The 26191-nt window shown below is 46.8% G+C and overlaps 1 protein-coding gene across 1 annotated transcript in view; it reads right to left on the bottom strand.

The window, feature by feature from the left end:
• NIPAL2 (NIPA like domain containing 2) overlaps positions 1 to 26191 on the bottom strand; it is a 104544-nt gene that overhangs the window by 19027 nt on the left and 59326 nt on the right. Inside the window, exons 5-6 of the mRNA XM_075549448.1 lie at positions 15242 to 15363; positions 3846 to 3942 (exon numbers count right to left, since the gene is read on the bottom strand). Coding sequence (XP_075405563.1) covers positions 3846 to 3942; positions 15242 to 15363 — 219 coding nt within the window. The remainder of the gene's footprint in view (positions 1 to 3845; positions 3943 to 15241; positions 15364 to 26191) is intronic.

Genomic DNA, 26191 nt, shown 5'->3' with positions numbered 1-26191 from the left:
ATTAAAAGAATACAGTAGGCAATCGCCAAAGATCGCAATGCTGCGAAGGAAAAAGAATGGGTGCCATTCAGACTACCAGGCTATGGTGTATTGTTCTGCACCCGGGAGCCTATTTGATATGGTTTAGTTAGGATTGTAATTCAGTGGAGCAATCTGTGCACAGTGTTCTCCGTTTGTGCTGGCCTTCTCAGTGACGGTCTCAGTATCTGAAGAGGATGTTCCAGCCAGACTTGCTCTCTTTTGTCCTCAAGTAGTTTAAACAGTATCAGAATCATCAGTTTCTTAGGATTTAAAGACATTGTCCTCGAAGCTGTCTAGACCTAGCTTGTTTTTAGGCTGCAGCTTTTAACAATTTCCTTTATTCTCTTTGCAGTCATTTCCCTTTTGAAAAAAAAAAACACAGTGACTTATTCACCGTTTTACATGTACTTGCGTAATCTATGTCTCATCTCTGATTTCATGTCTTTGTTACCCTGTTTGTATTCTTTTTCACCATCTTTTATTAGCTCTCTTGTAAGAACAGATTCTTAGCGGGATTGCTGTCCTGCTTCATGAAGGTTTGCCTTGCCCTCTATTAGCACCGTCTTCCCGCTCTCCCTGTGCTTTGTTTCAATGCTTTGCTTGCCCCTAATTTCTATAAAAGCAACACACATTCTTCTCAGTGCATCACAAACTACAGGCTTTCATCGTAAATGTTTTCCTAATCATTAAAAAATATAGGTGACAATGAAACCTTGGTAGCTGTTTGGTTCCGGGGTACTTTAAAGTATGAGGATTTACAGGTCGTGGGGTTTTACTGGTGGCTATCCCATTATTTTTTTCTGGCTTTATCTCACTAGGATTGGAGAATGGGGCCTCTAATACTTATCAAGGATTTATTTGTGGCCAATTATTATTTTTTAAATCATTTTATTAGGGGGCTCATGCAACTCTTATCACAATCCATACATCCATCCATTGTGTAGAGCACATTTGTATATTCATTGCTCTCATCATTCTCAAAACATTTACTCTCCGCCTAAGCCCCTGGCATCAGATCCTCATTTTTACCCCTCCCTCCCCGCTCCCTCTTCCCTCATGAGCCCTTGATAATTTATAAATTGTTATTTTGTCACATGTTGCCCTTTCCGACGTCTCCCTTCACCCCCTTTTCTGTTGTCCGTCCCCCAGGGGGGAGGTCGCATGTATCTTTGTGGTCAATGTTCTGGTCAGAGTTCATACATGCTCCCTAAGCACTCGAAAGAAGGCCTGTGCGCTGTTTTCCTTATTTGGAGTTTACTATTGAAGCCACCGGCTGAAAGAAGTATTCGGGTCCCCTATCTTTATACACATTTTTCTGTCATTTATCTTCCATGAGCTGAGCGAAGACTCTCCTTCCCCCTTTATTTTTGTTAACGTAGCTGTCTATCTCCCGAAGATTTGCTGTTCCATGTGCGGTGTGATGCACTATGTAACAGAATGTGAAGTCCTTGAGGGTGACAGCCTTCATTGGTGTACATTGCCACTTCTTGCCTCACTTAATATTTTCAGGAAGCCCTGGGGGCGGGGGCAGTGTTTCTAACTGTAAGGTCCAGGGCCCAAAGCTGCTCGGGGCAGGGTGGGGTGGGGGGCGGTGCAGCTGAAGCTGTCTGCTCTCGAGGGTCGCCATGAGCTGGAATGACAGCCTTTTGGGCCTTGAATCTGGCATCGATAGTCTTATCACGGCCTCTGCTTCTTTCCACTGTCAAGCTAAGTTCGTGGCCCAAATACCTCATGACCAGCCTGGACACTGTCCAGTCAGAGAGGCGCTGTTTCTCCTTTTCTCTCCATCCCTGGGCCCTATGTATTAATAAGAACCATGCTCTGAGTCCATTCTGACTCAGAGTGGTGCTACGGGACACAGTAGAACTGTCCGCATGAGGTTTCCAAGGCCGTAATCGTAGTGGAGAGTTCCGGTACCGATTTACAGCGTGGAGTCACTGTGAGTCAGAATTGATTGGATGGCAGCAGGTTCGGCTTTCGGAAGCAGAATGCTGCACCTCTCTCCCAAGGAAGTGCTTACAGGTTCAAACTACAGAGCTTTTAGATAAGAGTCGGGTGTCTCCCATTGTGCTCACAGCCCTTTGTGCGCACAAATACTTGCTATCAGGGTTGCTTAACTCAAAGTTGGTGGTTCAAAACCACCGACCACTCTGAGAGAGAAAGACGAAGCTGTATGCTTTCCTAAAGGTTTGCAAGATCTGGGAAACCCTACGCAGTGCTGCTAAGAACAGGAGCGAGAGGAAGCTTTGTACGCTTACACAGACTGACTGTCTCCGAATCTGCAGAGGCCGCTTCCCTGTGCCTGAGAGGGTCCTCTGAGTGCACCTCGTCTGGCTGGTACCGAGTTGCGAGTCAGCAGTGGATTGGCCTGGGTTTGGTTAATGCAGGCAGATAGAGTGGAGAGGAAGTCGGACGCTGGGGAAAGATATACTCGGGGTGGGAGGGCATGAAAAGGAGCATAGTGGTTACACGTCGGGGTGCTAACTGCAAGGCCAGCAGTTCAAAACCAGTAGTTGCTCCTCGGGAGAAAAAAGAGGCTCTCTACTCCTGTAAAAAGTTATAGGCTTCGAAGCAGGAGCAGGTCTACCCTGTCCTGTGGGGTACCTATGAGTGCAATAGACGCGACGGCAGCGAGATTTTTAAGTTCATTATTTATTTACTTTAGCAGATGGCTGAATCTAATGTGAAAATCTTTCTTCACTTCCTGAGCACACTTGCCTCATTTACATTTATCATCATAACTGATACATATGATGTTAATTCATCTTTCCAACATTCCCTCGCTCATTCATTCTATTTGATGTAGGGTTTCTCTCTCTACTGTTTAGATTTTTTCCATCTGATTATTTAGAAATTAAAAGCCCCTTTTCTATTCTCTTGAAGCATCAGCGTACCCGAGCAAGTACAACAAACGTTTGCCTGTCTAAGTAGTGAGTCTGCTGCAAAAAGCTGCTGCTTCTGAGGAGGGAACTAAGTTGATGAGAGGGAGAAATGAGAATCCCGGTCCTGCAATCACATGGGGGCTGCGAACCTGCCCTCACGCTGCAAGTCCAGCCTGCAAAGGACGAGGGGCCGTGTGCCGAGGGTGGGTCCCTACTGCCAGGGAAGGAGAGAAGGAAGACTGGGAGCTAAACTTTTAAAAAGGGAACTTCCTGAATGATTAGAGAGATTTCTTTGTATTAGGATATAGGAGCGTGTGTGCATGTGTGTGTGAGAGAGAGAAAAAGAGAGAGAGAGAAGTGAAACAGAGAGGAGCGGATAGATCTGTATTGAGTGGTCAGACCTGAGAATCAATATTTGAAATTTTACAAGGCGCCTGGGAGGTGGTGGTGGTGGAGGAAGTGAAGGAAGGGTAATCAATGAGTGAGAGGAATGGAGTGTTTCAGAAAAGCATGCTGTGCAGATCGATCTTTCAATTAGCCATCGTTTAAATGGTTTTAAAAATGTAAAGAGATTATGCCTTGCAAGTTCCTGCTATAAAAGCTACAGTGTGGCTCATTAGGCTGCTCCTCCTCTGATATTTTTCAATTATTGACTAAAAGAAAACAGAACCAAAACTTCTGAACTGCCAGGATGCCAATAAAGATGACGAAGCTGCAAACATCGTTCAATATACTTCAAAATGGTCAGACGTACACCAGTGACAGACGCAGCCACGCTCAGTGCCATTTGCATGCGTTTCCGGCCCAGGGTCCGGGCTCCAGATCGGCCTTGAGACCCGGAAGCACTGAAGAAAGAAATAGGAGGCTCAAGCATTTTCCTTCGAGCCTCTTTCATGGCAGCAGACCCTGAGTCGAGAATGAGAAAACGGAGCTTGTTCTTACCCAGAAGCGCCGCCAGGGAGAGAAGAATCGCAATGTGCTCGATCCCCTTTCTTTTATGGAAATACAGGAGCACGCAGAACAGCAAGATTTCTAAAATCTAGACACGAGAAAGAAGTACACGTACATGAATTTACACGCAGTTTTAAAGTGCTACACGTTTCTTTTTGTGCCTGCAACCGTTTCCATAGGCTAGCCGAGGCACAGACGCTTCCACGTGGCTTACTGGTATGGCAGCCAAGAAGAGAGGGAAGAGACATTAATGACCGCCAGTGGCCACTGAACTGCCTATGTCTCCTGTTCTGTCCCCTGCTTTGTTGCACGGTGCCTGAGAGCTGTGCAGTGTAGGGTTTTCCATGAGTGATTCATCAGGGCAGAGTGGCAGGTCTTTCTACCAAGGCACCTCTGGGCGGATTAGATCCTCCAACCTGGCAGTCTAACAATGGAATCCAATGAGTGAAAATAATTAACGTGCTCAGCTGCTAACCAAGCGTTTGGAGTGGTGAGACCACCCAGAGGTGCCGCAGAGAATGGGCTGGGTGATCTTCTTCTGAACAACCCCCTGACAATGCTGCGGAGGACAGTCCGACTGATCCATGTGGGGTCACTGAGAATCGGCATTGACTGGGGATAGCTGGTGCAGAGGTTCCTAAGAAGGATCGATGAGAAGGATGCTGCTTTGAAGACTAAGATGCACCTGACCCACACCATGGTATTTTCCCATCACCTCCTATGCAAATGAAAGTTGGGCAGTGAATAATGCAAACCAAAGAAGAATCCATACATCTGAGATGCGATGCTGGCCTAAGAATATGGACAGTGCCAGGGACCGCCAAAAGAACAAACAAATCTGTCTGGGAAGAAGTACAGCCAGCGTGCTCCTTAGCAGGGAGCATGGTGAGACTACATCCTCGGACACGTCCTCAGGAGAGACCAGTCCGCTTGGAGAGCAGAAGGGCAGTGAGAAAGAGGAGACTCTCGAGGAGATGGGCTGACACAACGGCTGCACCACGACGAGGTTCAAGCAACTGTGAGGATAACACAGGTCTGGGCGGTGTTGTTTGCAGCGGTGCTATGAGTAGGAACTGACTCAACAACGCCTACCAACAAGAAGGATGAGAAATGTCTGACCACAAGAAATAGGGCCTCGGACACCCAGCCTCAGAAGTCAACACCATCTCTACAGCAGGGATGCCCAAGTCTGAGTCTCTCGTGCAGACTACCTAGCCCATCCACGCTCATTATTTAACTGTTTACTGGATAAGTTCACATGCATGTCTGATAGACCGAGCACACTGTCTGGGTACCAGTCACCTCTCGGTTTCCCCCTTTCGAGCCTGTCCTCCCCGCTGTCTTCATGCGCTCCTTGGTAAAGGGAGGTGCAGATGTCTCCCTTCTCCTCCTCGACCATCATCTCTGTGGATGATGGAATCACTTCTGATTCATTCTTGCGTCTCTACAATCCAGCCACGGAGCCGTTAGAGGAACTGGCTTAAAAACACTCTTTGGACAATGAAGTCTGTCATGTAATAGGAGTGAATACGTGAGGGGACCTTCAAAAGTTAATGGGAAACCTTCCATGGTCTTTGAGTACCATTTCCCCACGAGCTTTCGAAGCCCTCATTTGTACGGAAGACATGAAAGGTATTTATAGCAATATGTCGAGAGCTGACTCGCCTTCTACCGCAATCAAGAAATAACCTACCAGGACCATGAAAGCCTGCCAGTTCCCTTCCCCAAGGAGCTCCTTCCTCCACACTTCCACAGAGCTTTGCGTTTATCCTTCATCCTCTTTATCACATTTATAGGTCCATGCTTCCCCTCCCCGCCACACAATACTCTGTTGACTTCTGCATCTGTTTGGACTTCATTCATACCAGTAGACTCGTTCTGGCTTCTACTTTCCTGCATCCTTGGTTTAGGAGATGGATCCTTGGTGAGATGTGTATTTAAAAGATGAGCTAGACCCAGGTTCGTCTTTGCTTAAAATCTATGATTTCTCATCACATTTAAAGTCAAACCTAAAGGCACCTCCCTGAATTTTAAAGGCCCTGCCGACTTCTGGGAACTTGTCTTGCCCATCTGCCCCTGCATGGTTGACGCTGTGCCAATCACAGTGTCCTTCGTTTTGTTTTTAATTGCCATTTTAACCATTTTGAAGTGCACAACCAGTGACATTAATTACATTAAGCAACCATCCCCACTGTCAATGTTCAAAATGTTTTTATGACCCCAAACTCAGTAAACCTTAAGCACTAAGTCCCCATCTCTCTCCATGACCCCTACCCTGGTTACTACGAATCTGCTTTTAACTCTGTGTTTGCCTAATTTAGATAGTTTATAAAAGACATATTATAGGTGTCCTTTTGTGTATGGCTTCTTCCACTCAGCCGAATGATTTCAAGGTACACCCAGGTTGCAGCCTGGATTCGAATTTCATTTCCCTCTATGACAAGAATACCCCCGTCAGTGTACTCTGCAGCCATTGTTGGATGACAGTCGGCAAAGTTTTTTTTTTCTTCTTTTACATTTTATTAGGGACTCATACAACTCTTACCACAATCCATACATATACATACATCAATTGTATAAAGCACATCCATACATTCCCTGCCCCAATCATTCTCAAGGCATTTGCTCTCCACTTAAGCCCCTTGCATCAGGTCCTCTTTTTTTTCCCCCCTCCCTCCCCATTCCCCCCTCCCTCATATGCCCTTGGTAATTTATACATCGTTATTTTGTCATATCTTGCCCTATCCGGAGTCTCCCTTCCCCCCTTCTCTGCTGTCCCTCTCCCAGGGAAGAGGTCACATGTGGATCCTTGTAATCAGTTCCCCCTTTCCAACCCACTCACCCTCCACTCTCCCAGCATCGTCCCTCACACCCTTGGTCCTGAAGGTATCATCCACCCTGGATTCCCTGTACCTCCAACCCTCATATGCACCAGTGTACAGCCTCTGTCCTATCCAGCCCTGCAAGGTAGAATTCGGATCATGGTAGTTGGGGGGAGGAAGCATCCAGGATCTGGGGGAAAGCTGTGTTCTTCATCGATCCTACCTCACACCCTAATTAACCCATCTCCTCTCCTAAACCCCTCTATGAGGGGATCTCCATTGGTCGACACTTGGGCCTTGGGTCACCACTCTGCACTTCCCCCTTCATTTAATATGATATATATATATATACATACATACATACATACATACACATACATATATACATATACACATACATACACACACTTATATCTTTCTTTTTTTTTTTTGCATGATGCCTTATACCTGGTCCCTTGGGCACCTCGTGATCGCACTGGCCGGTGTGTTTCTTTCATGTGGGCTTATTTGCTTCTGAGCTAGATGGCCGCTTGTTTACCTTCAAGCCTTTAAGACCCCAGACACTATCTCTTTTGATAGCCGGGCACCATCAGCTTTCTTCACCACATTTGCTTATGCACCCATTTGTCTTCAGCGATCCTATCATGGAGGTGTGCAGTCAATGATATGATTTTTTGTTCTTTGATGCCTGGTAACTGATCCCTTTGGGACCTCTCGATCACACAGGCTGGTGTGTTCTTCCATGTGGACTTAGTTGCTTCTGAGCTAGATGGCCGCTTGTTTATCTTCAAGCCTTTAAGACCCCAGTCACTATCTCTTTTGATAGCCAGGCACCATCAGCTTTCTTCACCACATTTACTTGTTCACCCACTTTGGCTCCAGCCGTTGTGTCGGGACAGTCGGCAAAGTTTTACTTGCATGTGATACTGTTCTATCATCGGGCCATTCGGTTGGGTCCCTTTCCTTGGGGAGGGGAGCCCTGACGGTGAGTCGTTACACGCTGGACAGCTAACTGCAGGGTCAGCAGTTTGAGGCCACCAGCCTCTCTGGGAGAGAGACAGTGCTTTCTACTCCTGTGAAGAGTTACAGTCTTGGAGACCCACAAGGGCAGGTCGACAGTGTCCTACGGGGTGAGTATGAGCTGCAATCGACTCGATGGCAGGGAGTATTGTTGTCAGGTGCTGTCTCGTGAGTGCTGACTCATGTCCAGTGGGACAAAACACTGCCCGGTCCCGTGCCATCCTCACAATTGCTACGTGTTGGAGCCAGTGAAAGTACGACTCCCACTTATTTTTACTGTGGAGCATTACAAAGGGTGGGGCTTTTCCTGTTCCTACAATTTAATTTTACTCCGAGGACCCTTTTAAAATCAACGAAGATCTCAACTGTTTGCTGGTTTTTGTGTGTCTTCCCGGTGAGTCTCTGCAGGAAGGAGGCTCAGCCTCATTTAAGAAACGTTTCATCTTGTAGGGGGTATCACGTGATCTCTTAGCCTTTTCTCCTCCTGGGGAAATTAAGCCAATTATTTGACTGTCCCTGGTAGGGCTGACTGGCCAAGTGTTTAACTCAATCGTGCTGCGCCACAAAGGCTATGGAAGTTTTGTCTCCGTGGGTTCCCTAACTTGCCATGAAAACGTGCGTGTCCCCACGGCTGCACAGCTCCTCCAGCATGGACAGAAACAACCCTCCCGGCCGCCTCCCGCCCCTGCCCCCCCAGGCTTCCATTGCTCGCGGGGGACAATTACAAGTCCCTCTGGGCAGTGTGTGTGCGTGCGCCGGGGGAGCTGTCTTCCTGGGTGGAGAGAGGACAGCTTTCCCAGGGCTAAGGCACAGAGCACTCCAGAGAAATCTATTCCCGTACCGGATTATTGCTTTCTGGGATAGAGAAAAGGAGATGTTATCAGTTCCCCCAAACCACAAAGGCCTCTTTTTCTGTGTGTGTGCACAAATTCCATCTCTGCGGCTTCCGATAAATAAAACATGAGTTCCTGTTACTCCAGGGATGGGAGTTCTGCCTTATGCCGAGAGGTCACCCAGCTCTCGGGAATGAAATATTCAAGCTGCGTGGATTCATGTTCATTTCTTCCACGAGCGTTTCCGCCCTCCCCCCCCCCAAATCTGGAAATCTCCACGTTAAAGAAGCTGTGATTTCTGCAGGTCTTCTCACCGAGCACAACACTTACTGTGAGCGCCCCTCGGCTTCTCCCAAGCACCTAGGAGGGAGAAAGCGCTGTCATCCCGTTTTTAGCTGCTTGCTGTGTTGATGCGCTAGGGATCGGAGCACTGTGACTCGTTGGGTGATTATCACAAGGAGATTGGCAGGCCTTTCTTCCTACTTCATGCTAGTCTAGAAGCTCTCCAGAGACCCATTCCACATCTCGGGAACACACAGCCTTCCCTGACAGACAGACGGTGGCTGTGCGCGCGGTGAGACCCGTTGTCTGGGAGCGGGACTCGGGTCTCCCCTGTGGAAGGCGAGGATCCTACCACCGAACCATCGGAGTCCCCCATCACCCCCACTTACTGATGAGGAAACTAAAGGCAAAAAGAGGTTAAATTACCCAAGCGCTTGGCCGGCGGGGGGGAGAAGAATAGCATCCAGATGGGAGGCAGGCATCCACACCCTGTGATATGCAATGCCCAAACCTGGCTGGGTCCAAATGGGGAGGACCTGAAGCTCTGCCACTTGGCATTGATGTGACTCTGGGACCCATTTCTGAACCTCCCCAGGCCTCAGGTACCCCATCTGCCAGCTGCAGCGCCTAGCCGTGTTCACCGCAGGGCGGCGGCTGTGCAGGTCAACGGCAGGACACTGCCGGGGCTGAGCAGCGAAGGCCAGGCTGAACCGCACAGTGTTGGTGACCGCGAGGGGCTGCAGACGACCCCTAGTGCAGACGTGCAAAGAAGTACGTGGACGCCATGCCACAGAGGCTGGGCGGTGTCTTAGGAAGACACAGTGGAGCTTTTATGTCTTTGCTTTGCTCCCTGGTCGCCTCTTTGCCTTTCCTCTCGGACCATCTTCAGTGTCTGAAATTTTTAAAAAGCTCAACTACGGTAGTTGCCAGTGAGAAAATCCCTTCTGGTGGCGACCTCACTTGTTACAGCCTGCAACTGCCTCTCGGGTTTTCATGGCTGTAATCATGGGAACAGGTTTCCTGGCCTTTTGCAATACCGCTGGGTGGGTGCAAAGCCCCACCCTGCGGTTAGCAGTCAAATGAGAACCATACAGCAGTTTGCACTGAAAAACGTCACGTGCATATTTCCGATCTGAAGTGTAGCCATATGCCATTCTATTTTCAATTCTTTGTCCGATGTTCACTTACCCCTTCTGTCTAAGGGGAGGGGGGACCTGGACCCAAATCATCCAAGGTGGGGCCGCTGACCACCGTCTCCTTGGCGAGAGGCGACAGAAAGCAGGGTGTTCTGGAAGATTCTGCGGTCACCTTTAAGAGGCCCACGCTATTCAGTTAAGTTACTAGTAGTGATCCCCCGCGGGGGCTTGATTGTTGCTTCCAGATCACAAATAGCTTTCTCCCTTCAGGTTTTTTAGCACCTGCTGGTGGTTTGGCAGCAGCACCGGCAGGGAGAGGCTGCCTTAATCAGCCGTGGGGTGTAGCAGTACACCAAACAGCAGGTTTGGGCCCTGCTTCTGTCGATTTCTTCTCCTCCTTATTTGTGTCTAGCAGTGAGAAAATGAGTATCACGCAGCTTCCTGTGCGAAGGGCGTTCTGTTCACAACGGACCTAGTCTGAATAGTCTTTTGGAGACTCGGGGGGGGGGGGCAAGATGGTTCCGAGGAAGACTATGAGAAGGACTGGAGGGCTGGGATGTGTTTCCCCAGGTGGGCTCTGCAGAGCACTGGCCCTGGGCGGCATTCTCAAGGCAAGGTCCTTCCCTCTGGAAAAGGGAACCGGTCACGTACGCCTGGATTAGCAGCATTAAACCGGCCTCTCTCCCGAAGGACTTCCTTCTCTACTTTTGGTTATTGCTGTGAGAACATACAGAGCAAAGCATACCCTGATTCAGCCGTGTTTACGTGGGAACGAATTGCCTGCCGGGCTGTGCAACCGGCCCGTCTGAGATAGTGAAGGGTTATTGTGCCAGCCTGGCTGATAAACACATGTGGGATTAGTTGAAGGGTGGAGAGATAAATGACTCGGTGAGCCTCGGCTTTCTGGTTCTCTCGTCTTGTTCTCTGATGGTTGGACCAGGGCGTGGCTGCCTTAGCTGACAAGGCTCACTTCCTGTGAGACATCCCTGAGGAGAAGCCACATGCACTTACCTTGATGTAGCCCTGGGTGCTGGAGAAGCTGTGTGGAGACCCCTGTCAGCGCTGAGATGCTTACACTGCCACCGGATTCAAAGATTTTCTACCCACTGGCCCGTGACCCTCCTGCATTTGGCCTCATTGTGTGTGTGTTTTGTGAATTTGAGGAGAACTTTATAGATCGGTGTCAGACATATGGGCTAAGTCAGACTTAAGGGCTTGGACTGGACTGGGTTGGGATGTACACTTACCCTCTATATAAAACTTTCGCTTATCCATATATGAGTTTCTGTGGATTTATTTCTCTAGTCTACCCAGACTAACACACTGTCCACCATTTCAGAGGGGTCACGCCCATACAATCTACACTATTCTAGTTTGACCTTGAAAACAACTCTCTTTGTTTGTTATTAGTGGACTAGAAGGGACGAATCCCTTGTAGAGTACAGATGGACAAAGGGAAATTCCCTGGGACAGTAAAGAGCATGTCTGAGGCCCATGGTGGTGCAAACATCAATGTGCTCAACCATGAGCTAAAGGGTTGGAGATTTGAGTCCATCAAGTTGTTTCTTGGAAGAAAGACCTGGCAAACTTGCTTCCAAAAAATGAGCCATAAAACTCCACAGAGCACTGTTTTACTCTGATCTCCGTGGGGGTGCCATGAGTTGGCACTAACTTGACAGCTAGTTCTTTGATTAGCACCAGACTCTCAAGGGAACCGCTCTGTATTATCTTCGTGTGGAATTAAATTCATTCTATTGCCACATCTCGAAAGACTCCAGAAGAGATCGATTGGAGATTAGCATCATGAGCTGAAGTTTTGTTTAAAGCTGTTAGACATCAGTAATTAATGTGCGCTCGAGTCTGCTTTTCTCTTCCTGCAAATCATGTCTGCAGAGATCATAACGGTAGTAATTAAGACTATTCTTGCCAGTCTTATTCACCTAAATGATGTTGCACGATACCACGTAAAATGCACACCTGTATTGCCTTTCAGAACTGCTCAAATAATTAAGGAAATGAAAAATATTTGAAATTCAGGAAACATACAACTTTCCTTTAATTCTTTAATGCTGCCTCACCCATTCCCCTCTTCCCCCCCACCCCCACTATCATGATCACGATTCTACCTTACAAATCCGGCTAGGCCAGAGGATGTACACTGGTACAGATAGGAACTGGAAACACAGGGAATCCAGGACAGATGAATTCCTCAGGACCAGTGGGGAGAGTGGCGATACCAGGTGGGGTAGAAAGGAGGAACTGATTACAAGGATCTACATATAACCCCCTTCCTGGGGGACGGACAACAGAAAAGTGGGTGAAGGGAGATGTGGGACAGTGTAAAACATGACAAAATAATCATTATAAATTGTCAAGGATTCATGGGGGGAGTAGGGAAGGGGAAAATGAGGAGCTGATACCAAGGGCTCAAGCAGAAAGCAAATGTTTTGAGAATGATGATGGCAACAGATGTACAAATGTGCTTGACACAATGGATGCATGCATGGATTGTGATACGAGTTGTATGAGCCCCCAATAAAATGATTTAAAAAATAAAAGCTGATATTTTAAAGAACAATAATAACTAGGCTAGCAGTAGAGATTGTGATGGGAAATAAATGCAAATTGTCAAATTAAAAAATGGGATTGTAAAATTGTATTCTACACCGACTAATATCATTCAGCCATCTAATGCCAACGCCCAATCCTGTCAAGCCAATTCTCACTCACAGAGACCATATAGGACAGACCATAGGGTTTCTAAGGCTGTGATCTTTATGTCAGTGGACCTCTAGGCCTTTCTTTTGTGAGCTGCTGCTGGGACCAACCTGCTGACCTTCTTGTTTGTAAGCAGTGCTTAACCACTGCACTGCCAGGGACCCTCTCACAGCCAGAGTCAATTCAACACAACTTCCTTAAAAGTTGACTTTATGCTGCCTTATAAATATCAGCAATTGTTTACATTTTCCTCTGGGGCATTAACTTTCAAATCTACTTTGATTCTCAACATGTAAAATAAAATGCTATGGGAATGTGTGTCTCTTCTAGGACTGTAATGGAGAAATAGCTTTCTGTATTTCTAGAAACTTTTTCTGCTTCAGGAACTCCGTCTCATAACCCAAGTGTCTAATCTGTTAAATGAATGAGTAAGTAAATAACTAACTTTATTACAAAAGCTGACTAAAAAATGGGAAAATAGCATGAATTTTAGGATTCATCTTTATGGAAATCGGCGGTTTAATTAAAAAATAGTTATGTTCTTTTAAAACGTTTCCTCTGGTGCTCAAGTAATACAAGACCCCTCACCACCCAACAATGCAGTTTATTCCGGGAAATAAGACTCGATGTGTCTTTACTCTCCGGAGGATTCAACTTTAGCTAGTCTTTTTCGGGTCCCAGGCTCAGTGACCCTTTGCTTCGTGCATGCAGATTTTGTTTTGCCTGGAGGCTCAGTGTCATGCTGTGTTGGTAGGACTTCAAGTGGAGGCGATTCCACCAAGTACAAGGAACAGGAGTAAATCCCAGGGATCAGAGCTCCTGCTGGTGGTTCCCTGTGAGGGTGGACGCAGGGGTGGGTAGGGGACTGGGAACAGCAGTTGAGTAGGAAGACAGAATGGGGGAACAGGGGGTGCAAAGGAGGAGCAATCCCAGGACGGCTAGAGTGAGTTGGGAAGCCCCGTTATAAACGTGGCTGAGGGTTAGAGTAGGAGGGAGCAAGTGGCAGAACTTGGGTGGAAATAAGGTTCGTGAGAACCAAGGTCAGGGCTATAATTTAAAAACAAACAAACAAACAAACTCACTGCCACCGAGTCAACTCTGACCTTGTAGGACAGAATAGAACTGCCTCTGAGTTTCTGAGACTTCAAATCTTTAAGGGAATGGACAGTCTCATCTTTCTCCTGTGGAGGGACTGTGGGTTCTGAACCACCGTGGTTAGCAGCTCAGTGCTCTGTGCCACCAGGACTCCTTAGCAGAGCGTCGTGACCAGCAATCGTTCTTGCCTTGTTGGAGCACACAGTCTCTGGGAATAAAACAGGCCAAGCTGAGAAGCTTAGCAATATCTTCAGAGTCAGGCACTCTGGTAAAGGGTTGAGGGATGGGGTAAGGAAGTTGTGGGGGAGGGTTTTCCTGGTACAGCAAACAGCAGACTGACACAATGGCACTGAGTTATAGGGCTACGTGACAGAATGGCACTGAGCTTTAGGCCAATTGTGTCCTATCTGTGCCTAGTTTAGGAGATGCCTTGTAGCCTTGGTGTTGATGGTGGGCTGCAGGGGTGGGGTGGGGTGGGGGCAGGAGGTTCATGAAGGGGCTGCTGGCATTGTCCAGGCAAGAGAAGCCCAGCTGGACTGGGGAGATGGGTGATGGTGTGGGAGTAGCCGTGTGTAGGTCAGGTTGCCCGTCTGGGAGGCTTACAGGAAATGTAAGAAAGGGGCAGTTAGAGGGACCTCGGTGTTTGATGATACGTCTGAGGAATCGGGGGCATCCAAGCAGAGCTGAGTAAGTAGACAGGCAGATGGGAACATAGGTCTGGAGCTCAAGAGAGGCCTGAGAAGGAGACACAGTCCTGGAGTTGAACGCTATCCGCAAGGATGACGGTGGGCGGGCAGTGGGCTCGCCCTAGAAGACCCTGGATGAGTACGCAGCCAGAACACAGCATGAGAAGAGGAACTGGCATAGGAAGAGGATATGCCCACCACAAGCCGGGGGTGGGGGTGGGGGCTCAAACGCAAAACTCACGTCCATTGAGTCAGTGCCGACTCAGAGTGACCCTCGAGCACAGGGAAGAATGACCTCTGTCAGTTCCTGAGACTTAACTCTTTACGGAGTAGAAAGCCCCATTTTTCTACCTCGGAGCAGCTGGTGGTATCGAACTGCTGACCTTGTGTGTCGCAGCATAACACTTACCTGTACGCCCCTAGGGCTTCTTGGGGTAAGACTAGTCAGAGAGAAACTAGAACAGCATGAGGGTTGCTGAAAAACCAAGAAGAGGCTCAAGGAGAAGCACTGCTTCTTGATTTTGGAAAATTATCCTCTCTCCACACCCCCCCCACCCCATTTCAAATGGTTTTAAAAGCATTGTTCTGGGGTTTGCCTGAGTAATGGTTATAGAAATTGTTCCAGCGACAGGGGGTATTTCTACAGCTGACTTAGTGTTGGAAAGAAAACAGATTTAAATTCTAATGAGATATTAGTGCTGAGCAGAAAAGATGATAAAAACTCACTAGCATCTGAATACGTTGGAGGCCAGGTTAATGCAGTTTCAGAAAGAGCAAAACATTTGCAAGTCTTACCACGTAGATCATGAACTGCCAGCCAACAAAGAAATACTGTATTGTTCTTGCTGAGTTCGCCTGGGTTATATTTGGAGCAAAATTCACCAATAAGTACGTTCCCGCAAATGCCAATGTCATACCTTAAAATAAAATGAAAAAGACAAGCCAAATTATAGAGGGACTTACATCTTTTGTTCATGCAAACATTCTCTACAGACTGAGCATCACTTGTAAAGGGGCCAAATTGATATTCCTTCCCTATGGAAATGCTACTTGGCCAACACTCCCACAGAGGCAAACCATCCTACAGATGCAGTCACTGCAGGCATTGGCGTTAAGGGGTGATGAGGACCAGGCAGCGGGCGAGGCAAGACCGGACTCTGTTGTTCCCGATGAAGCCTAACCCTTCAGAGATGCTTTCCCGAAGATGAGCAATGTCAGAGCATACAGAGACATGAGCGTATGTCCACGTTGAGTGGTTGTGGGCCATTCAGTGGACGGTGGCAATGGTGGCCTGAGTCATCTCTATTGCAGAGCCTGAGGACAGTCAGGTCCCCCACCAGATAATCCATTCTGCATTTTCTCTCATCCTGGGAAAGTTTATACACATTGAGGTGATTTCTCACCTTTCGAAAGTCTGGTAAACAAGGCCTCTAATCACTGCTATGTACCGGAGTCTACCTTTAGCAGACGCCGTGGAACCTAAAACAACATCAGCAACAGCTTGGTGGTAGTTACATAATTTCGTGTCAACTTGAAGCATAGGAGCGGAGTCTAGTTTGTCAATCAGGTCACAGCCTGATGGTGCCTCCTTGTGGGTGTGACGTCCTTTAAGGAGGGTCTTGGGAAACCTCTCTCTGCTGCACTCTTCTGCCATCGAGTCACTTGGAGACTTGCCAGAGCCCTGGAAATGTGTCCACTGCCATTGGATCCACAAGACTTTGCACCCATTGGCCTGTGTTCTTCTGCATTCGGCATCATTGCTTGTTCTTTGGAAGGGATTAAAAACAACAACAACAATAAACCACTTTCCTAAGAGTGGCAAAAGTTTAAAAGGACTTCATGCTTGATTAAAAAGAGGGGCAGGGAAAAGAGGAAGCTCCTCACCAAGATGTATCGATAAGTGGCTGCAACAGGGGCCCAATCATGAGAACAATGGTGAGGACGCCAGGACCGGGCAGGGCTCGCTCTGTTGTATGTGGGGTCGCGCTGAGTTGGAACCGGCTCGCTGGCACCTCACAACAACAACTGCCATCAACTTGGCATAATAAAAGAAATATAAACAGACCGAGTACAATTTTTACAGTCTCGGAGATTTCCAGTATTTGGTAAAAAGTTAAGTCCCCATCACCCCCTTAGCGTCTGCTTGCTCCCCTCCACAAAGTGACCTAACCATCACGAGATCCTGAGCTTGCCCTGTCACGGAAGTTTCACGTGTGTGTGTGTGTGTGTGTGTGAGTTCCTCCCCTCGTCCAGCCTCAGCTTCACCCCTTTCTCAACTCTCCCCCCTCACCCCTGTAACCACCCTTCCTCACTAGCTAACACCTGCGACCATCCCTGGCTTTGCCTCTTCGTCTCTGGTTAGATTACCACCAGCGTTCAGTGCCTATTTTCTGCTCTTTAGAACCTTGCTTGGCCTGACGTGTGGTAGCCTGAAGAGTTGGTTTTGTTGCTGTTTGTTTTTGTTTCTTGATCCTCAGCCTGCCGGACTCCAACTTGACTCTCTTGGTTCCTCCAATAGCTTTCTTGATCAAGAGGATCTAGCTCTTGATTTCACGAGGGATCCGCCACTGAACAATGTCAGCCCTGGCAGTGCAGTGGTTACATGTCAGGCTGATTGCTAACTTCACCAGCCACATCTCAGGAGAAAGACGGGGCTTTCTGATCCAGTGCAGAGTTACAGCCACAGAGGTAGTTCTACCTCGCCCTACAAGGTCACCGTGAGTTGGCACCGACATGACGGCAGCAAGTGTGGTTTATTCATAAAATAAACTGGACTCCTTAACAGAAAGCTACTTGGGACCCCCTCCAATCAGTGCAATCTCTCCAGAATCTTCAACCGGAAGTTAGCTCAACATCGGAGGTGCTGTCGGAGATCTGGGACACCTCAGTAGCATATGCAACCAGAAGAGTCTGCCCCTGCCCCCAAGAAAGTGTTTCATTCTTGCAGAATGCATCGGAAAGTGGATTGTTGCAGATGTGCAGCGAGGTTAAAAAGTTAGCACCCTATCATTTGATTTTATGTATAATCCATTTAAATGTGTTCTAGTTTTTAATATGATCTGCTTTCTTTGCAATTGAGGTTTTTAAAAATCTGTTTTACTGTATTCTTGTTAGTTTTTAATATGTTTTGCTGTGTATGACATCCAGGATGGGTAAATCTACCGGGACAGTAAATTGATGAGTGGTTCCTGGAGGGCACAGTCAGGAGCTCTGTTGGTGTCATGGTTATGCATTGGACTATGAGCTACCTGGTCAACGGTTCAAAACCACCAGCAGCTCCTTGGGAGAAAGATGGAGCTTTCTACTCCTGTAAACAGTTACAGTCTCAGAAACCCACAGGGGATCACTGTGAGTCAGCATTGACTTGATGGCAGTGAGTTTGTTGGCTTGCTTTTGGTTTTAGGGGTATGGCAGGAGAGGTTGGGGGAGAATAGGAGCGAATACCATTGAAAACAAAAATGAAGAAAATGTTCTAATGATGGGACTATTGAATCATATGATATATTAATTATATACTAACAAAACTGTTGGAGGGAAAAAAGAGAAAGTGTTTCATTCTTGAGGCAACTCTGAAGCCAAAGTAGCCAGTCTGTCCTCTCAACCAGATGTGATGGATGGTTGGCCTACATGTGTATCCTAGATACTGGCCCCACCCAAGCTGACATCTGGTGCAGGAAAAGCAAAAAGACGGTCTTCATCTGACTGCTGAAGCCTTCAGGATTCTCTCCAGGGAAGTCATGTCCTGGTGACGTGAAGCCAGCAGTTGACTGGTCTCCCGAGAGGTGCCATCTGGGTTGAAGTCACTCCACAGACTACTGGATCCAGTACTTTCAACAATGACAGAGAGGAGAGTACAGAAACGTCTATACTGTTAGCTAATCAAAGGGGAGAGAAACCTGGCACTTAAAAAAATCATTTTATTAGGGGCTCATACAACTCTTATCACAATCCATACATATATCAATTGTGTAAAGCACATTTGTACATTCATTGCCCTCATCATTCTCAAAACATTTGCTTTCCACTTAAACCCCTGGCATCAGCTCCTCATTTCTCCCCCTCCTTCCCCGCTCTCCCCTCCCCACCTCCCTCATGAACCCTTGATAATTGATAAATTATTGTTTTGTCATATCTTACACTGTCCAACGTCTCCCTTCACCCACTTTTCTGATGTCTGTCCCCCAGGGAGGAGGTTATATGTAGATCCTTGTAACCGGTTCCCCCTTTCCACCCCACCTTCTCTTCACCCTCCCAGTATCACCACTCTCAGCACTGGTCCTGAAGGGATCATCCACCCTGGATTCCCTGTTTCCAGCTCCTATCTGGTCTTGCCAGATTTATAAGGTAGAATTGGGATCATGATAGTGGGGGGAGGGGAGGAAGCATTTAAGAACTAGAGGAAAGTTGTATGTTTCATGGTTGATATCCTGTACCCTGACTGGCTGGTCTCCTCCCCACGACCTGTCAGTAAGGGGATGTCCAGTTGCCTACAGATGGGTTTTGGGTCTCCACTCCACACTCCCCCTTATTCACAATGATATAGTTTTTTGTTCTGATGATGCCTGATACCTGATCCCTTTGACACCTCGTGATCGCACAGGCTGGTGTGTTTCTTCCATGGGGCTTTGTTGCTTCTGAGCTAGATGGCCGTTTGTTTGCCTTCAAGCCTTTAAGACCCCAGATGCTATATCTTTTGATAGCCAGGCACCATCAGCTTTCTTTACCACATTTGCTTATGCACCCATATGTCTTCAGCAATTGTATCAGGGAGGTGAGCACCCAATGATATGATTTTTTGTTCTTTGATCTGGTACTTTTAAAAAAAGGGAAACAAATAGCCATTCAAATAATATAAAATTATTAATTTGCTAAGACTCAGAGCACTGTTCAGAGCTTGTCAGGGAGAGAATAATAGCTGGCTATTCCTTGCAGAACCAGCTTTTGTGGAGTCTTGTTCCCCCTTTGAGGCTAGTGGTGACAAGCTTCACAGCCACAACACAACAGTTGGCAAACCATTAGGCCAGCTTGTGTCCACATGGCCCCCAAATCTGCACTGGTTCCATCACGAAAAACAAACTTTCACTTGCTTGAAACAGGGAAAAATAAATGATTTTCCTTTGCACATTTCAACAATTTAATTGTTAGCATTCTCCTATGCTAACACACACACACACACACACACACACACACACACACACACACCACTGACTACTCTTCCCTGTTTGATTTTAGTCCTTGTAAGGGAAAAAAACCGCATTTTTAGCTTTTAACAGAAAGAGTCTAATTTTCTCAACAGCCTCAAGGCCCCTCCAAAATACATATGATTTAATACATTACTGCATGAGGTTGGGCAAAAGCTTTCCCCTGTTTCTCTAAGCAGGTTGGGGGCCATTGCACATCAAGTGGGCATAGCTTTTTATGCTCTTGATCAGTGGAAGCATGAGAATGGAGTCGGGGATTCAATTCTAGCGAAAACCACTGAGCATGTATTGTGTGATAGACCATGTTTAAAGAACTTTACATATGTGAATTCACTTAATCCTGAGGGGAGGACACATAACAAAATCACTGCTGTCGAGTCAATTTTTACCCACAGCAACCTGAGGGACAGAGTCGAACTGCTCCTCTGGCTTTCTGAGACTGTGACTCTTTATGGGAGTAGAGAGCCTCATCTTTCTCCTGTGTTGCAGCTGGTGGTTTCAAACTGCTGACCTTGCTGAGAAGTAGGGCACAGTATCGTCCTTTGAAAGATATGGAAATTGAGGCTTTGAAATAGGGTTGGCAACCTACAAGGCCCGCAAAATCCTCACGACCAGCTACCATCACACACCTGACTAAAGAGAAGCAATTCCAGCCAGCGCATTAAGGGAGAGTTAATGGAACGGTTGGCCAAAGATAGTAGGACGATTTTAAAGTTGATAAATTTGTATGGCTCATGCATGAGGTTATAAATATCTAAACGGCCCTTGGCAGGCAAAAGATTCCCTATCCCTGCTTGAAACATCGTTACGTTGCTAAGCTCACTCTGCTCACCGACACCAGAGACTTTGCCCTCAACCATGACACCGTGCCATTCTAGCAGGTTGCTTTTAGCATACTGGTCTACCATGTCCTAGTTACATGGTCGTTTCCAACGTATTTAACTTCCTTAAGCATCCGAGTTTGCTCTTTGCCTGGGATGTTCCTACTTAGGACGGAGACTCTCCAAGTACAACATTGACTAGACCCCTGGCAGGAGTCAGTGTTTAATACGTGCTGTTGTTGTGAGGTGTCATTGAGTGGGTCCCACTTCTCAGCGACCCCTTAACCCCCTGCCCAACAGAAAGAAATGCCGCCTGGTCCTGCACCCGCCTCACTGTTGTTCTGATGCCTGAGCCCACGGTTGCAGCTGCTGTGTCCATCTGAATTTCTCTTAGGCTAGCTCTTATGAACATGTGAGAAGTCCGAAGAGAATCCTAACATCCTGGGGGCAGGTATCTATTTCTGTAAGGGAGCCATTCCTCTGATCTCAGTTCAGCGCTCACTTAGGTTCCCAGAGGGGAAGAAAGGGCAATAACACATGGAGAATTCTTTTTTTTTTTAAACCAAATCTTTTATAAACCACTGCTTTTTACTATAAATAGTATGTGTGTTGTATCTGTATTCCTCTGTGTCATGTAGAACTAACTTTACTCAGAGAGGTCTGGCAGTTGTCCAAGCTCCGGGGAGGTAACCTCTAAATTCTTGGAATTTATTGAGGGATGGAAGTGTCTTTGGTATTCATAGGGACCCCTCTCCATACACCCAACAGTTCATGCCAATGAGACAAATGCCCACCATCCCAGGACAGAGACAGCTTACACAAGACAGACCCACGATGTCATTCGAGGGTTGGGATCTTGAGCCAGGTGACAGTAGCTCGCTCTCCAGGACAGGTAAGAGAGGAGAGGGTTAGGGTTAGAAATCGGGTTCAAACGTGTGAGCAGTGACCCCATTGGTCATGCCTATGTCATGAAACCCCAATAGAAACCCTGGACACTGAAGCTCAGGGGAGCTTCTCTGGCCGGTACTGCTCTGGAGTATTGTTGCAGTTAGGTGCTGTGGAGTCAGTTCCTGACTCATAGTGACCATATGTACAACCCAACACTGTCCAGTCCCGGGGCTGTCCTCAAAATTATTGCTATGAACGAGCCCATTATTGCAGTCACCATGTCAATCGTCTCCCTGAGGAATTTCCTCATTGCGGACTTTCTACTTTATCAAGCACGGTGTCCTTTCCCAGGAACTGCTCTCCCCTGAAAAGCACATTCCGTGTAAGCAAGGCCAAGTTTCTCCATTGTCAGTACCGACTGGGAAGGGAGCGTGTCCCTGAGGACAATGGGGGCTTCGCTCGGAGGAGTCTCCCAGACCTCACCCTATGTGCCTTTTTCTCTCTCTCTGGCTCGTACCCGCTTGCTATCATAAAAATGTCATCACATAAGGTTAGCACTTTCCTGAATTCTTTGACTCGTTAGCAAAGAATTTGAACCTGAGAGTGGTTATGGGAATCTTGAATTTTGTAGTCAGCTGGGAAAAATCTGAACTTGTGAGTGGTGTTTGAAGTGAGTGAGAGCAGTTTGTGGAGGATCGTGTGCCCTGTTGGTGCCGTTGGCCCAACTCATTGCAACTGCTCAGAAACGAAGGTGATCAGATCAGTGCCAACAAGCACACTGTTCGGGCTTTCCCACTCTCAAAGAGGGTTTCCAGGGATTGCCCAATTCGGTCCTCAAACTGACTACTTTTATATATTTGTCAACAACTGTGGCTCAGAAGTTGAGTGGTATTTACTTGACCACACAGAGGATAATAGTTGAACCCATATTTAAACCCAGGAGACTGAGTTTAACTGATATTCTTTAAGATTGAACTAAAAGATTGCTTCTAATAATATTGAGGCGATCTTGGGTCTTCCATGCATATAAGCAAGTCAACTGCAAATATGGATAGGTCGACTTCATTCTCATAGTTGCACCTTCTCTTTCTTCCCTCCTAATCCTCGTGAGCACCAGTTATGCATGGGATTAAGTAGAAACTTGCATTTTCTACAGACGGAACACCTCCTGCTAGTCCCGTAGTAAGCCTTTCTCCGCATCCTTGGATGTTCAGATCATACCCTGCCTTCAGAACGAATTCAAAGGCTCTAAAAAATTGTTTGATTTTTTTTTCATACCCAGCAATTTCTTTCTCCTAATAAGTGGTTCTCACCTGGGGGTGATTTTTGCCGCCCCCACTCCCCTGCCCAGCAGACATTTGGCAATATCTGGAGACACTTTTGTTTGTCCTGACCGTGGTGGAGGTTACTGTGGGTTGAGGCCAGGGATGTTGCTAAATCCCTTACAAACCACAGGACATCCACTGGCCCCACGTCAAAGAGCTGTCGTTGCTAATTACTGTTGGGTGGATTCCAACTCCCAGTCACCCCTGGGTGCAGAATAGGCTGCTTCATAGGTTTCTCAAGGCTTTGGCGACACTGCCAAAGCAGCTCCCAAGCGTGTCTCCCAGGGTGCGTCTCAGCGAGTACAGACTAGCACCCCTTAAGTTAGTTTATCCTTTATGCCACCCAAACAGAGACTACCCAAGAATGAGCCAGCCCCAAATGCCAAGAGGGCCAACGCTGAGAAAGCCCTGCTGTAAATGAAAGCCCACGGAGTCATGATGCATCTCTCTACTAAGAAAACCCCCAACAACTTATTGATGAACAGGTTTATATCTATCATAGACTACACATTAACTATACCGTGAAGAGTCAGAGGAGCAAACAAATCTGCCTTGGGGGAAATAGAGCCAGAATGGCCAGGCTTGGCTTTGCCTTATGTGCTCTGGACACATTGCTAGTGGAGACCAGGTCTCGGAGAAGGGCATCGTGCTTGCTAGAGTAGAGGAGCAATAGAAACGGGAAGACCTTCCACAAGCTGGGTCGGCCTAGTGTCTGCCACAATGGACACACACACAGCCTGAGATGTGAGGATGCAGTAGGGCAGGGCAGCGTTCACACTTGAGTCGCTCTGACTTGGCAGTACCTAACAACAGCTACATAAACTGGTTGGAGGTAGAGTCATTTAAGCCACTAATCTTCAGAATAGTTAGCAAGTGCGTCCCTTCAAGTCATCTGCATCATCTCGCCTTAGATGAACTATGAAAGATGACACATAGTAGATAACATGCTTTCAAGCTTCCTAAGACATCGGATGAGAAAAAACAGACATTGTCCATTCTTATACACTTGCCCCAAGGGATCCCATAAACCATAGTCTATTAAAAAAAGGCAGGGGGCGGGAGGATATAGAAAAAGAATATATTTGAAAAGATACAATTCACATATGAATGTATTTGGGAAAACATTTCAACCATGAAGAATTTGACTGTGTTAACTGGAAACTCGACTAGCAGAATCAAACCAAGGAGGAAAAGAACAACTGAAAACACTTTCAAGACGCTGGGCTCAAGGGAAACATGATTAGGGAAAACAAACGCTCAACATACCCACAGGGGTGTCACATTCAGAACGCACATGAAAAACCAGCCCACAACAACCTGATCCCCCCAGAGGAGAGTAAGCATTGTTTTAGTTCAAGGGCACGAAGTATCTGCATTCCTTATGATGTGTCAGTAGCCATTCCGGTTTGCTGTGTCCAGGGAGAAAACACAAATCCCTACAAGTCCCCTCCCCAGGGGTGTTTGCAACACAAACTACAGGATACCAGCAATCACCGATGTCTTTGCTGGAGAACAGAAATCGTTCTTCCACACCGGAAGGCTGCGGCTACTTTCCACGAATGACTACAATTCCAAGTAACATTCGGAAGAGCAACTTTCTTTGTTACCTCTGGAAAGAGCAGAGTACAGAGCAGGTAGCTAGCTGGTACATGGAACTTGTATGTGTGTGGTTTTCATTTGCATGCAGGACTTTCGTGTAGCTAGCTGACAACTAAGTGCTCTGAAGTGAAATGTCTATTAGCAGACACAGATGTTTTCACTGAATTTTATGAGGCCCTTAAAAATTTCACAGCAATCATAAAAAATCATATTGTAAAATAATAATTCACTGTGGCCAATATCCAGGGCCGTGGTCAAAATGAACATGGAAATATTTTATGTGAAAGAGCAGATGGAAGCTCTAAAATGGAACAACAATCACCTCGAAATGAAATTACACCCATGTTAGCAATTTGTTCCCAGTGTTTAAAGCACATTTAAAAAATTTATGAGGAGAATTGTTTATTTTCCACACGAACTATGCTTTAATTATTAAAGCACAGGGACTCAACCATAATCATCTTGTAAAAAATCACTAGCCTACAAGATAATTGGCAAATCTCTCTTTTAATCTATATTGTCTCGATAAACACTTTAGATGAATGAAGATGTGTGAAGGTGTTAACTTTAAGCTAATTTAAAGTTCTCTGAAGGTGTTTGAAAGGGCACTAGTGGAGTAGTAGGTCCCCCCCAAGCAGCTGCTAATGGCAAGGTCTTCAGTTCGAATCTGCCACAACGGTGAGGCTGTCTGCTCCCGTGAAGATTGACAGCCTCAAACTCCAGGGCGCTGTTCTACTTTGTCCTATAGGGTTGCGATGAGTCGGAATTGGTTTAATGGTTGGTAGATTTTTAGGAAATTCTAAGATATCTGACAAAAGAAAAGAAGCAATTCATTCACAGGACAAGGGACCCACACAAACCACAGCCTCTGGTCGATAGCCTAACGTCAGAAGATCCTGACGGCGCCTGGTTACCAACATCGCCTACTCTGACCAGGAACACAACAAAAGGTCTTGTAGAGAGAACAGGAGAAAAATGTAGAACAAACTCAACTTCATAAGTAAGACCAGATTCACTGACTAATAGAGACAAGAAAACTCCCTGAGATTCTCACCGGAAGTCACCTTTTAACCGGGTACTGAAGCAACTCCCAGAAGTTGCCTTTCAGACGAATAAGAGAGGCTTATAAAATAAGGAATATCCGCCTCAGGACAGTGACCTCTACAAGACCAAATGGGCAACAGCTGCCCCAAAGCACACAGGAACAGGCAAGGAAGGGCAGGGGATGGAGGGATGGAAACGGGGAGAGTGCTGAGACCTTGTGGGAGAACAACCAAGGCCACAGCACCATCTGTGTATAAATTGTTGAAAGGGAATGAATTTGCTACACAATTGTTTACCCAGAACACAAGAAAATGTTTTTAAACTAAGATATTTGATTTGTGAGAAAAATAATGTAGTCTTCTTTTTTTTACATGCAACAATGCATCCACAATTTGTTACAGTTCTTCCAGTTCCGTGCGCTCAGTGCACCAGTTTATCCCACTGCCTCCCCTCGTTTTCTGTTTCCATCCCTCCTTATCTCCTAACCCTTTTTGTCCTGGGGTAAACCCTGCCCTTGTGATCGCAAATGATTGATCATTCTAACGTACGTGTGAACTCAGTTCCAGACGTAAAGAGTGTCTAAGAGCCATAGACTTAGGGGTCCCACCAGTCTCTATACAACCAGTAAGCCTGGTTTATTTTATGATTTTGAATCCTGTCCCATATTTTTCTTCTAGTCTACCCAGGGCCTTCTAATGAGATCCTTTTCAGAGCTGTTGATAGTGGTAGCCAGGCACCATCTAGCTCTTCTGGTCCAGGGTTGTGGAGAGTGATGTTTGTATGGTCCATCAGTCCTCCGAACCAATGGTTTCCGTGAGTCCTTTAACTTAATTCTCCTCACTCTTCTTTCCTCCGGATGTGAAGCGA

Source organism: Tenrec ecaudatus, chromosome 5 (assembly GCF_050624435.1).
Source record: "Tenrec ecaudatus isolate mTenEca1 chromosome 5, mTenEca1.hap1, whole genome shotgun sequence".
Classification (NCBI taxonomy): domain Eukaryota; kingdom Metazoa; phylum Chordata; class Mammalia; order Afrosoricida; family Tenrecidae; genus Tenrec; species Tenrec ecaudatus.
Note: the sequence above shows the minus strand (reverse complement) of the source record. Positions and strands in the feature narration are given on the sequence as shown.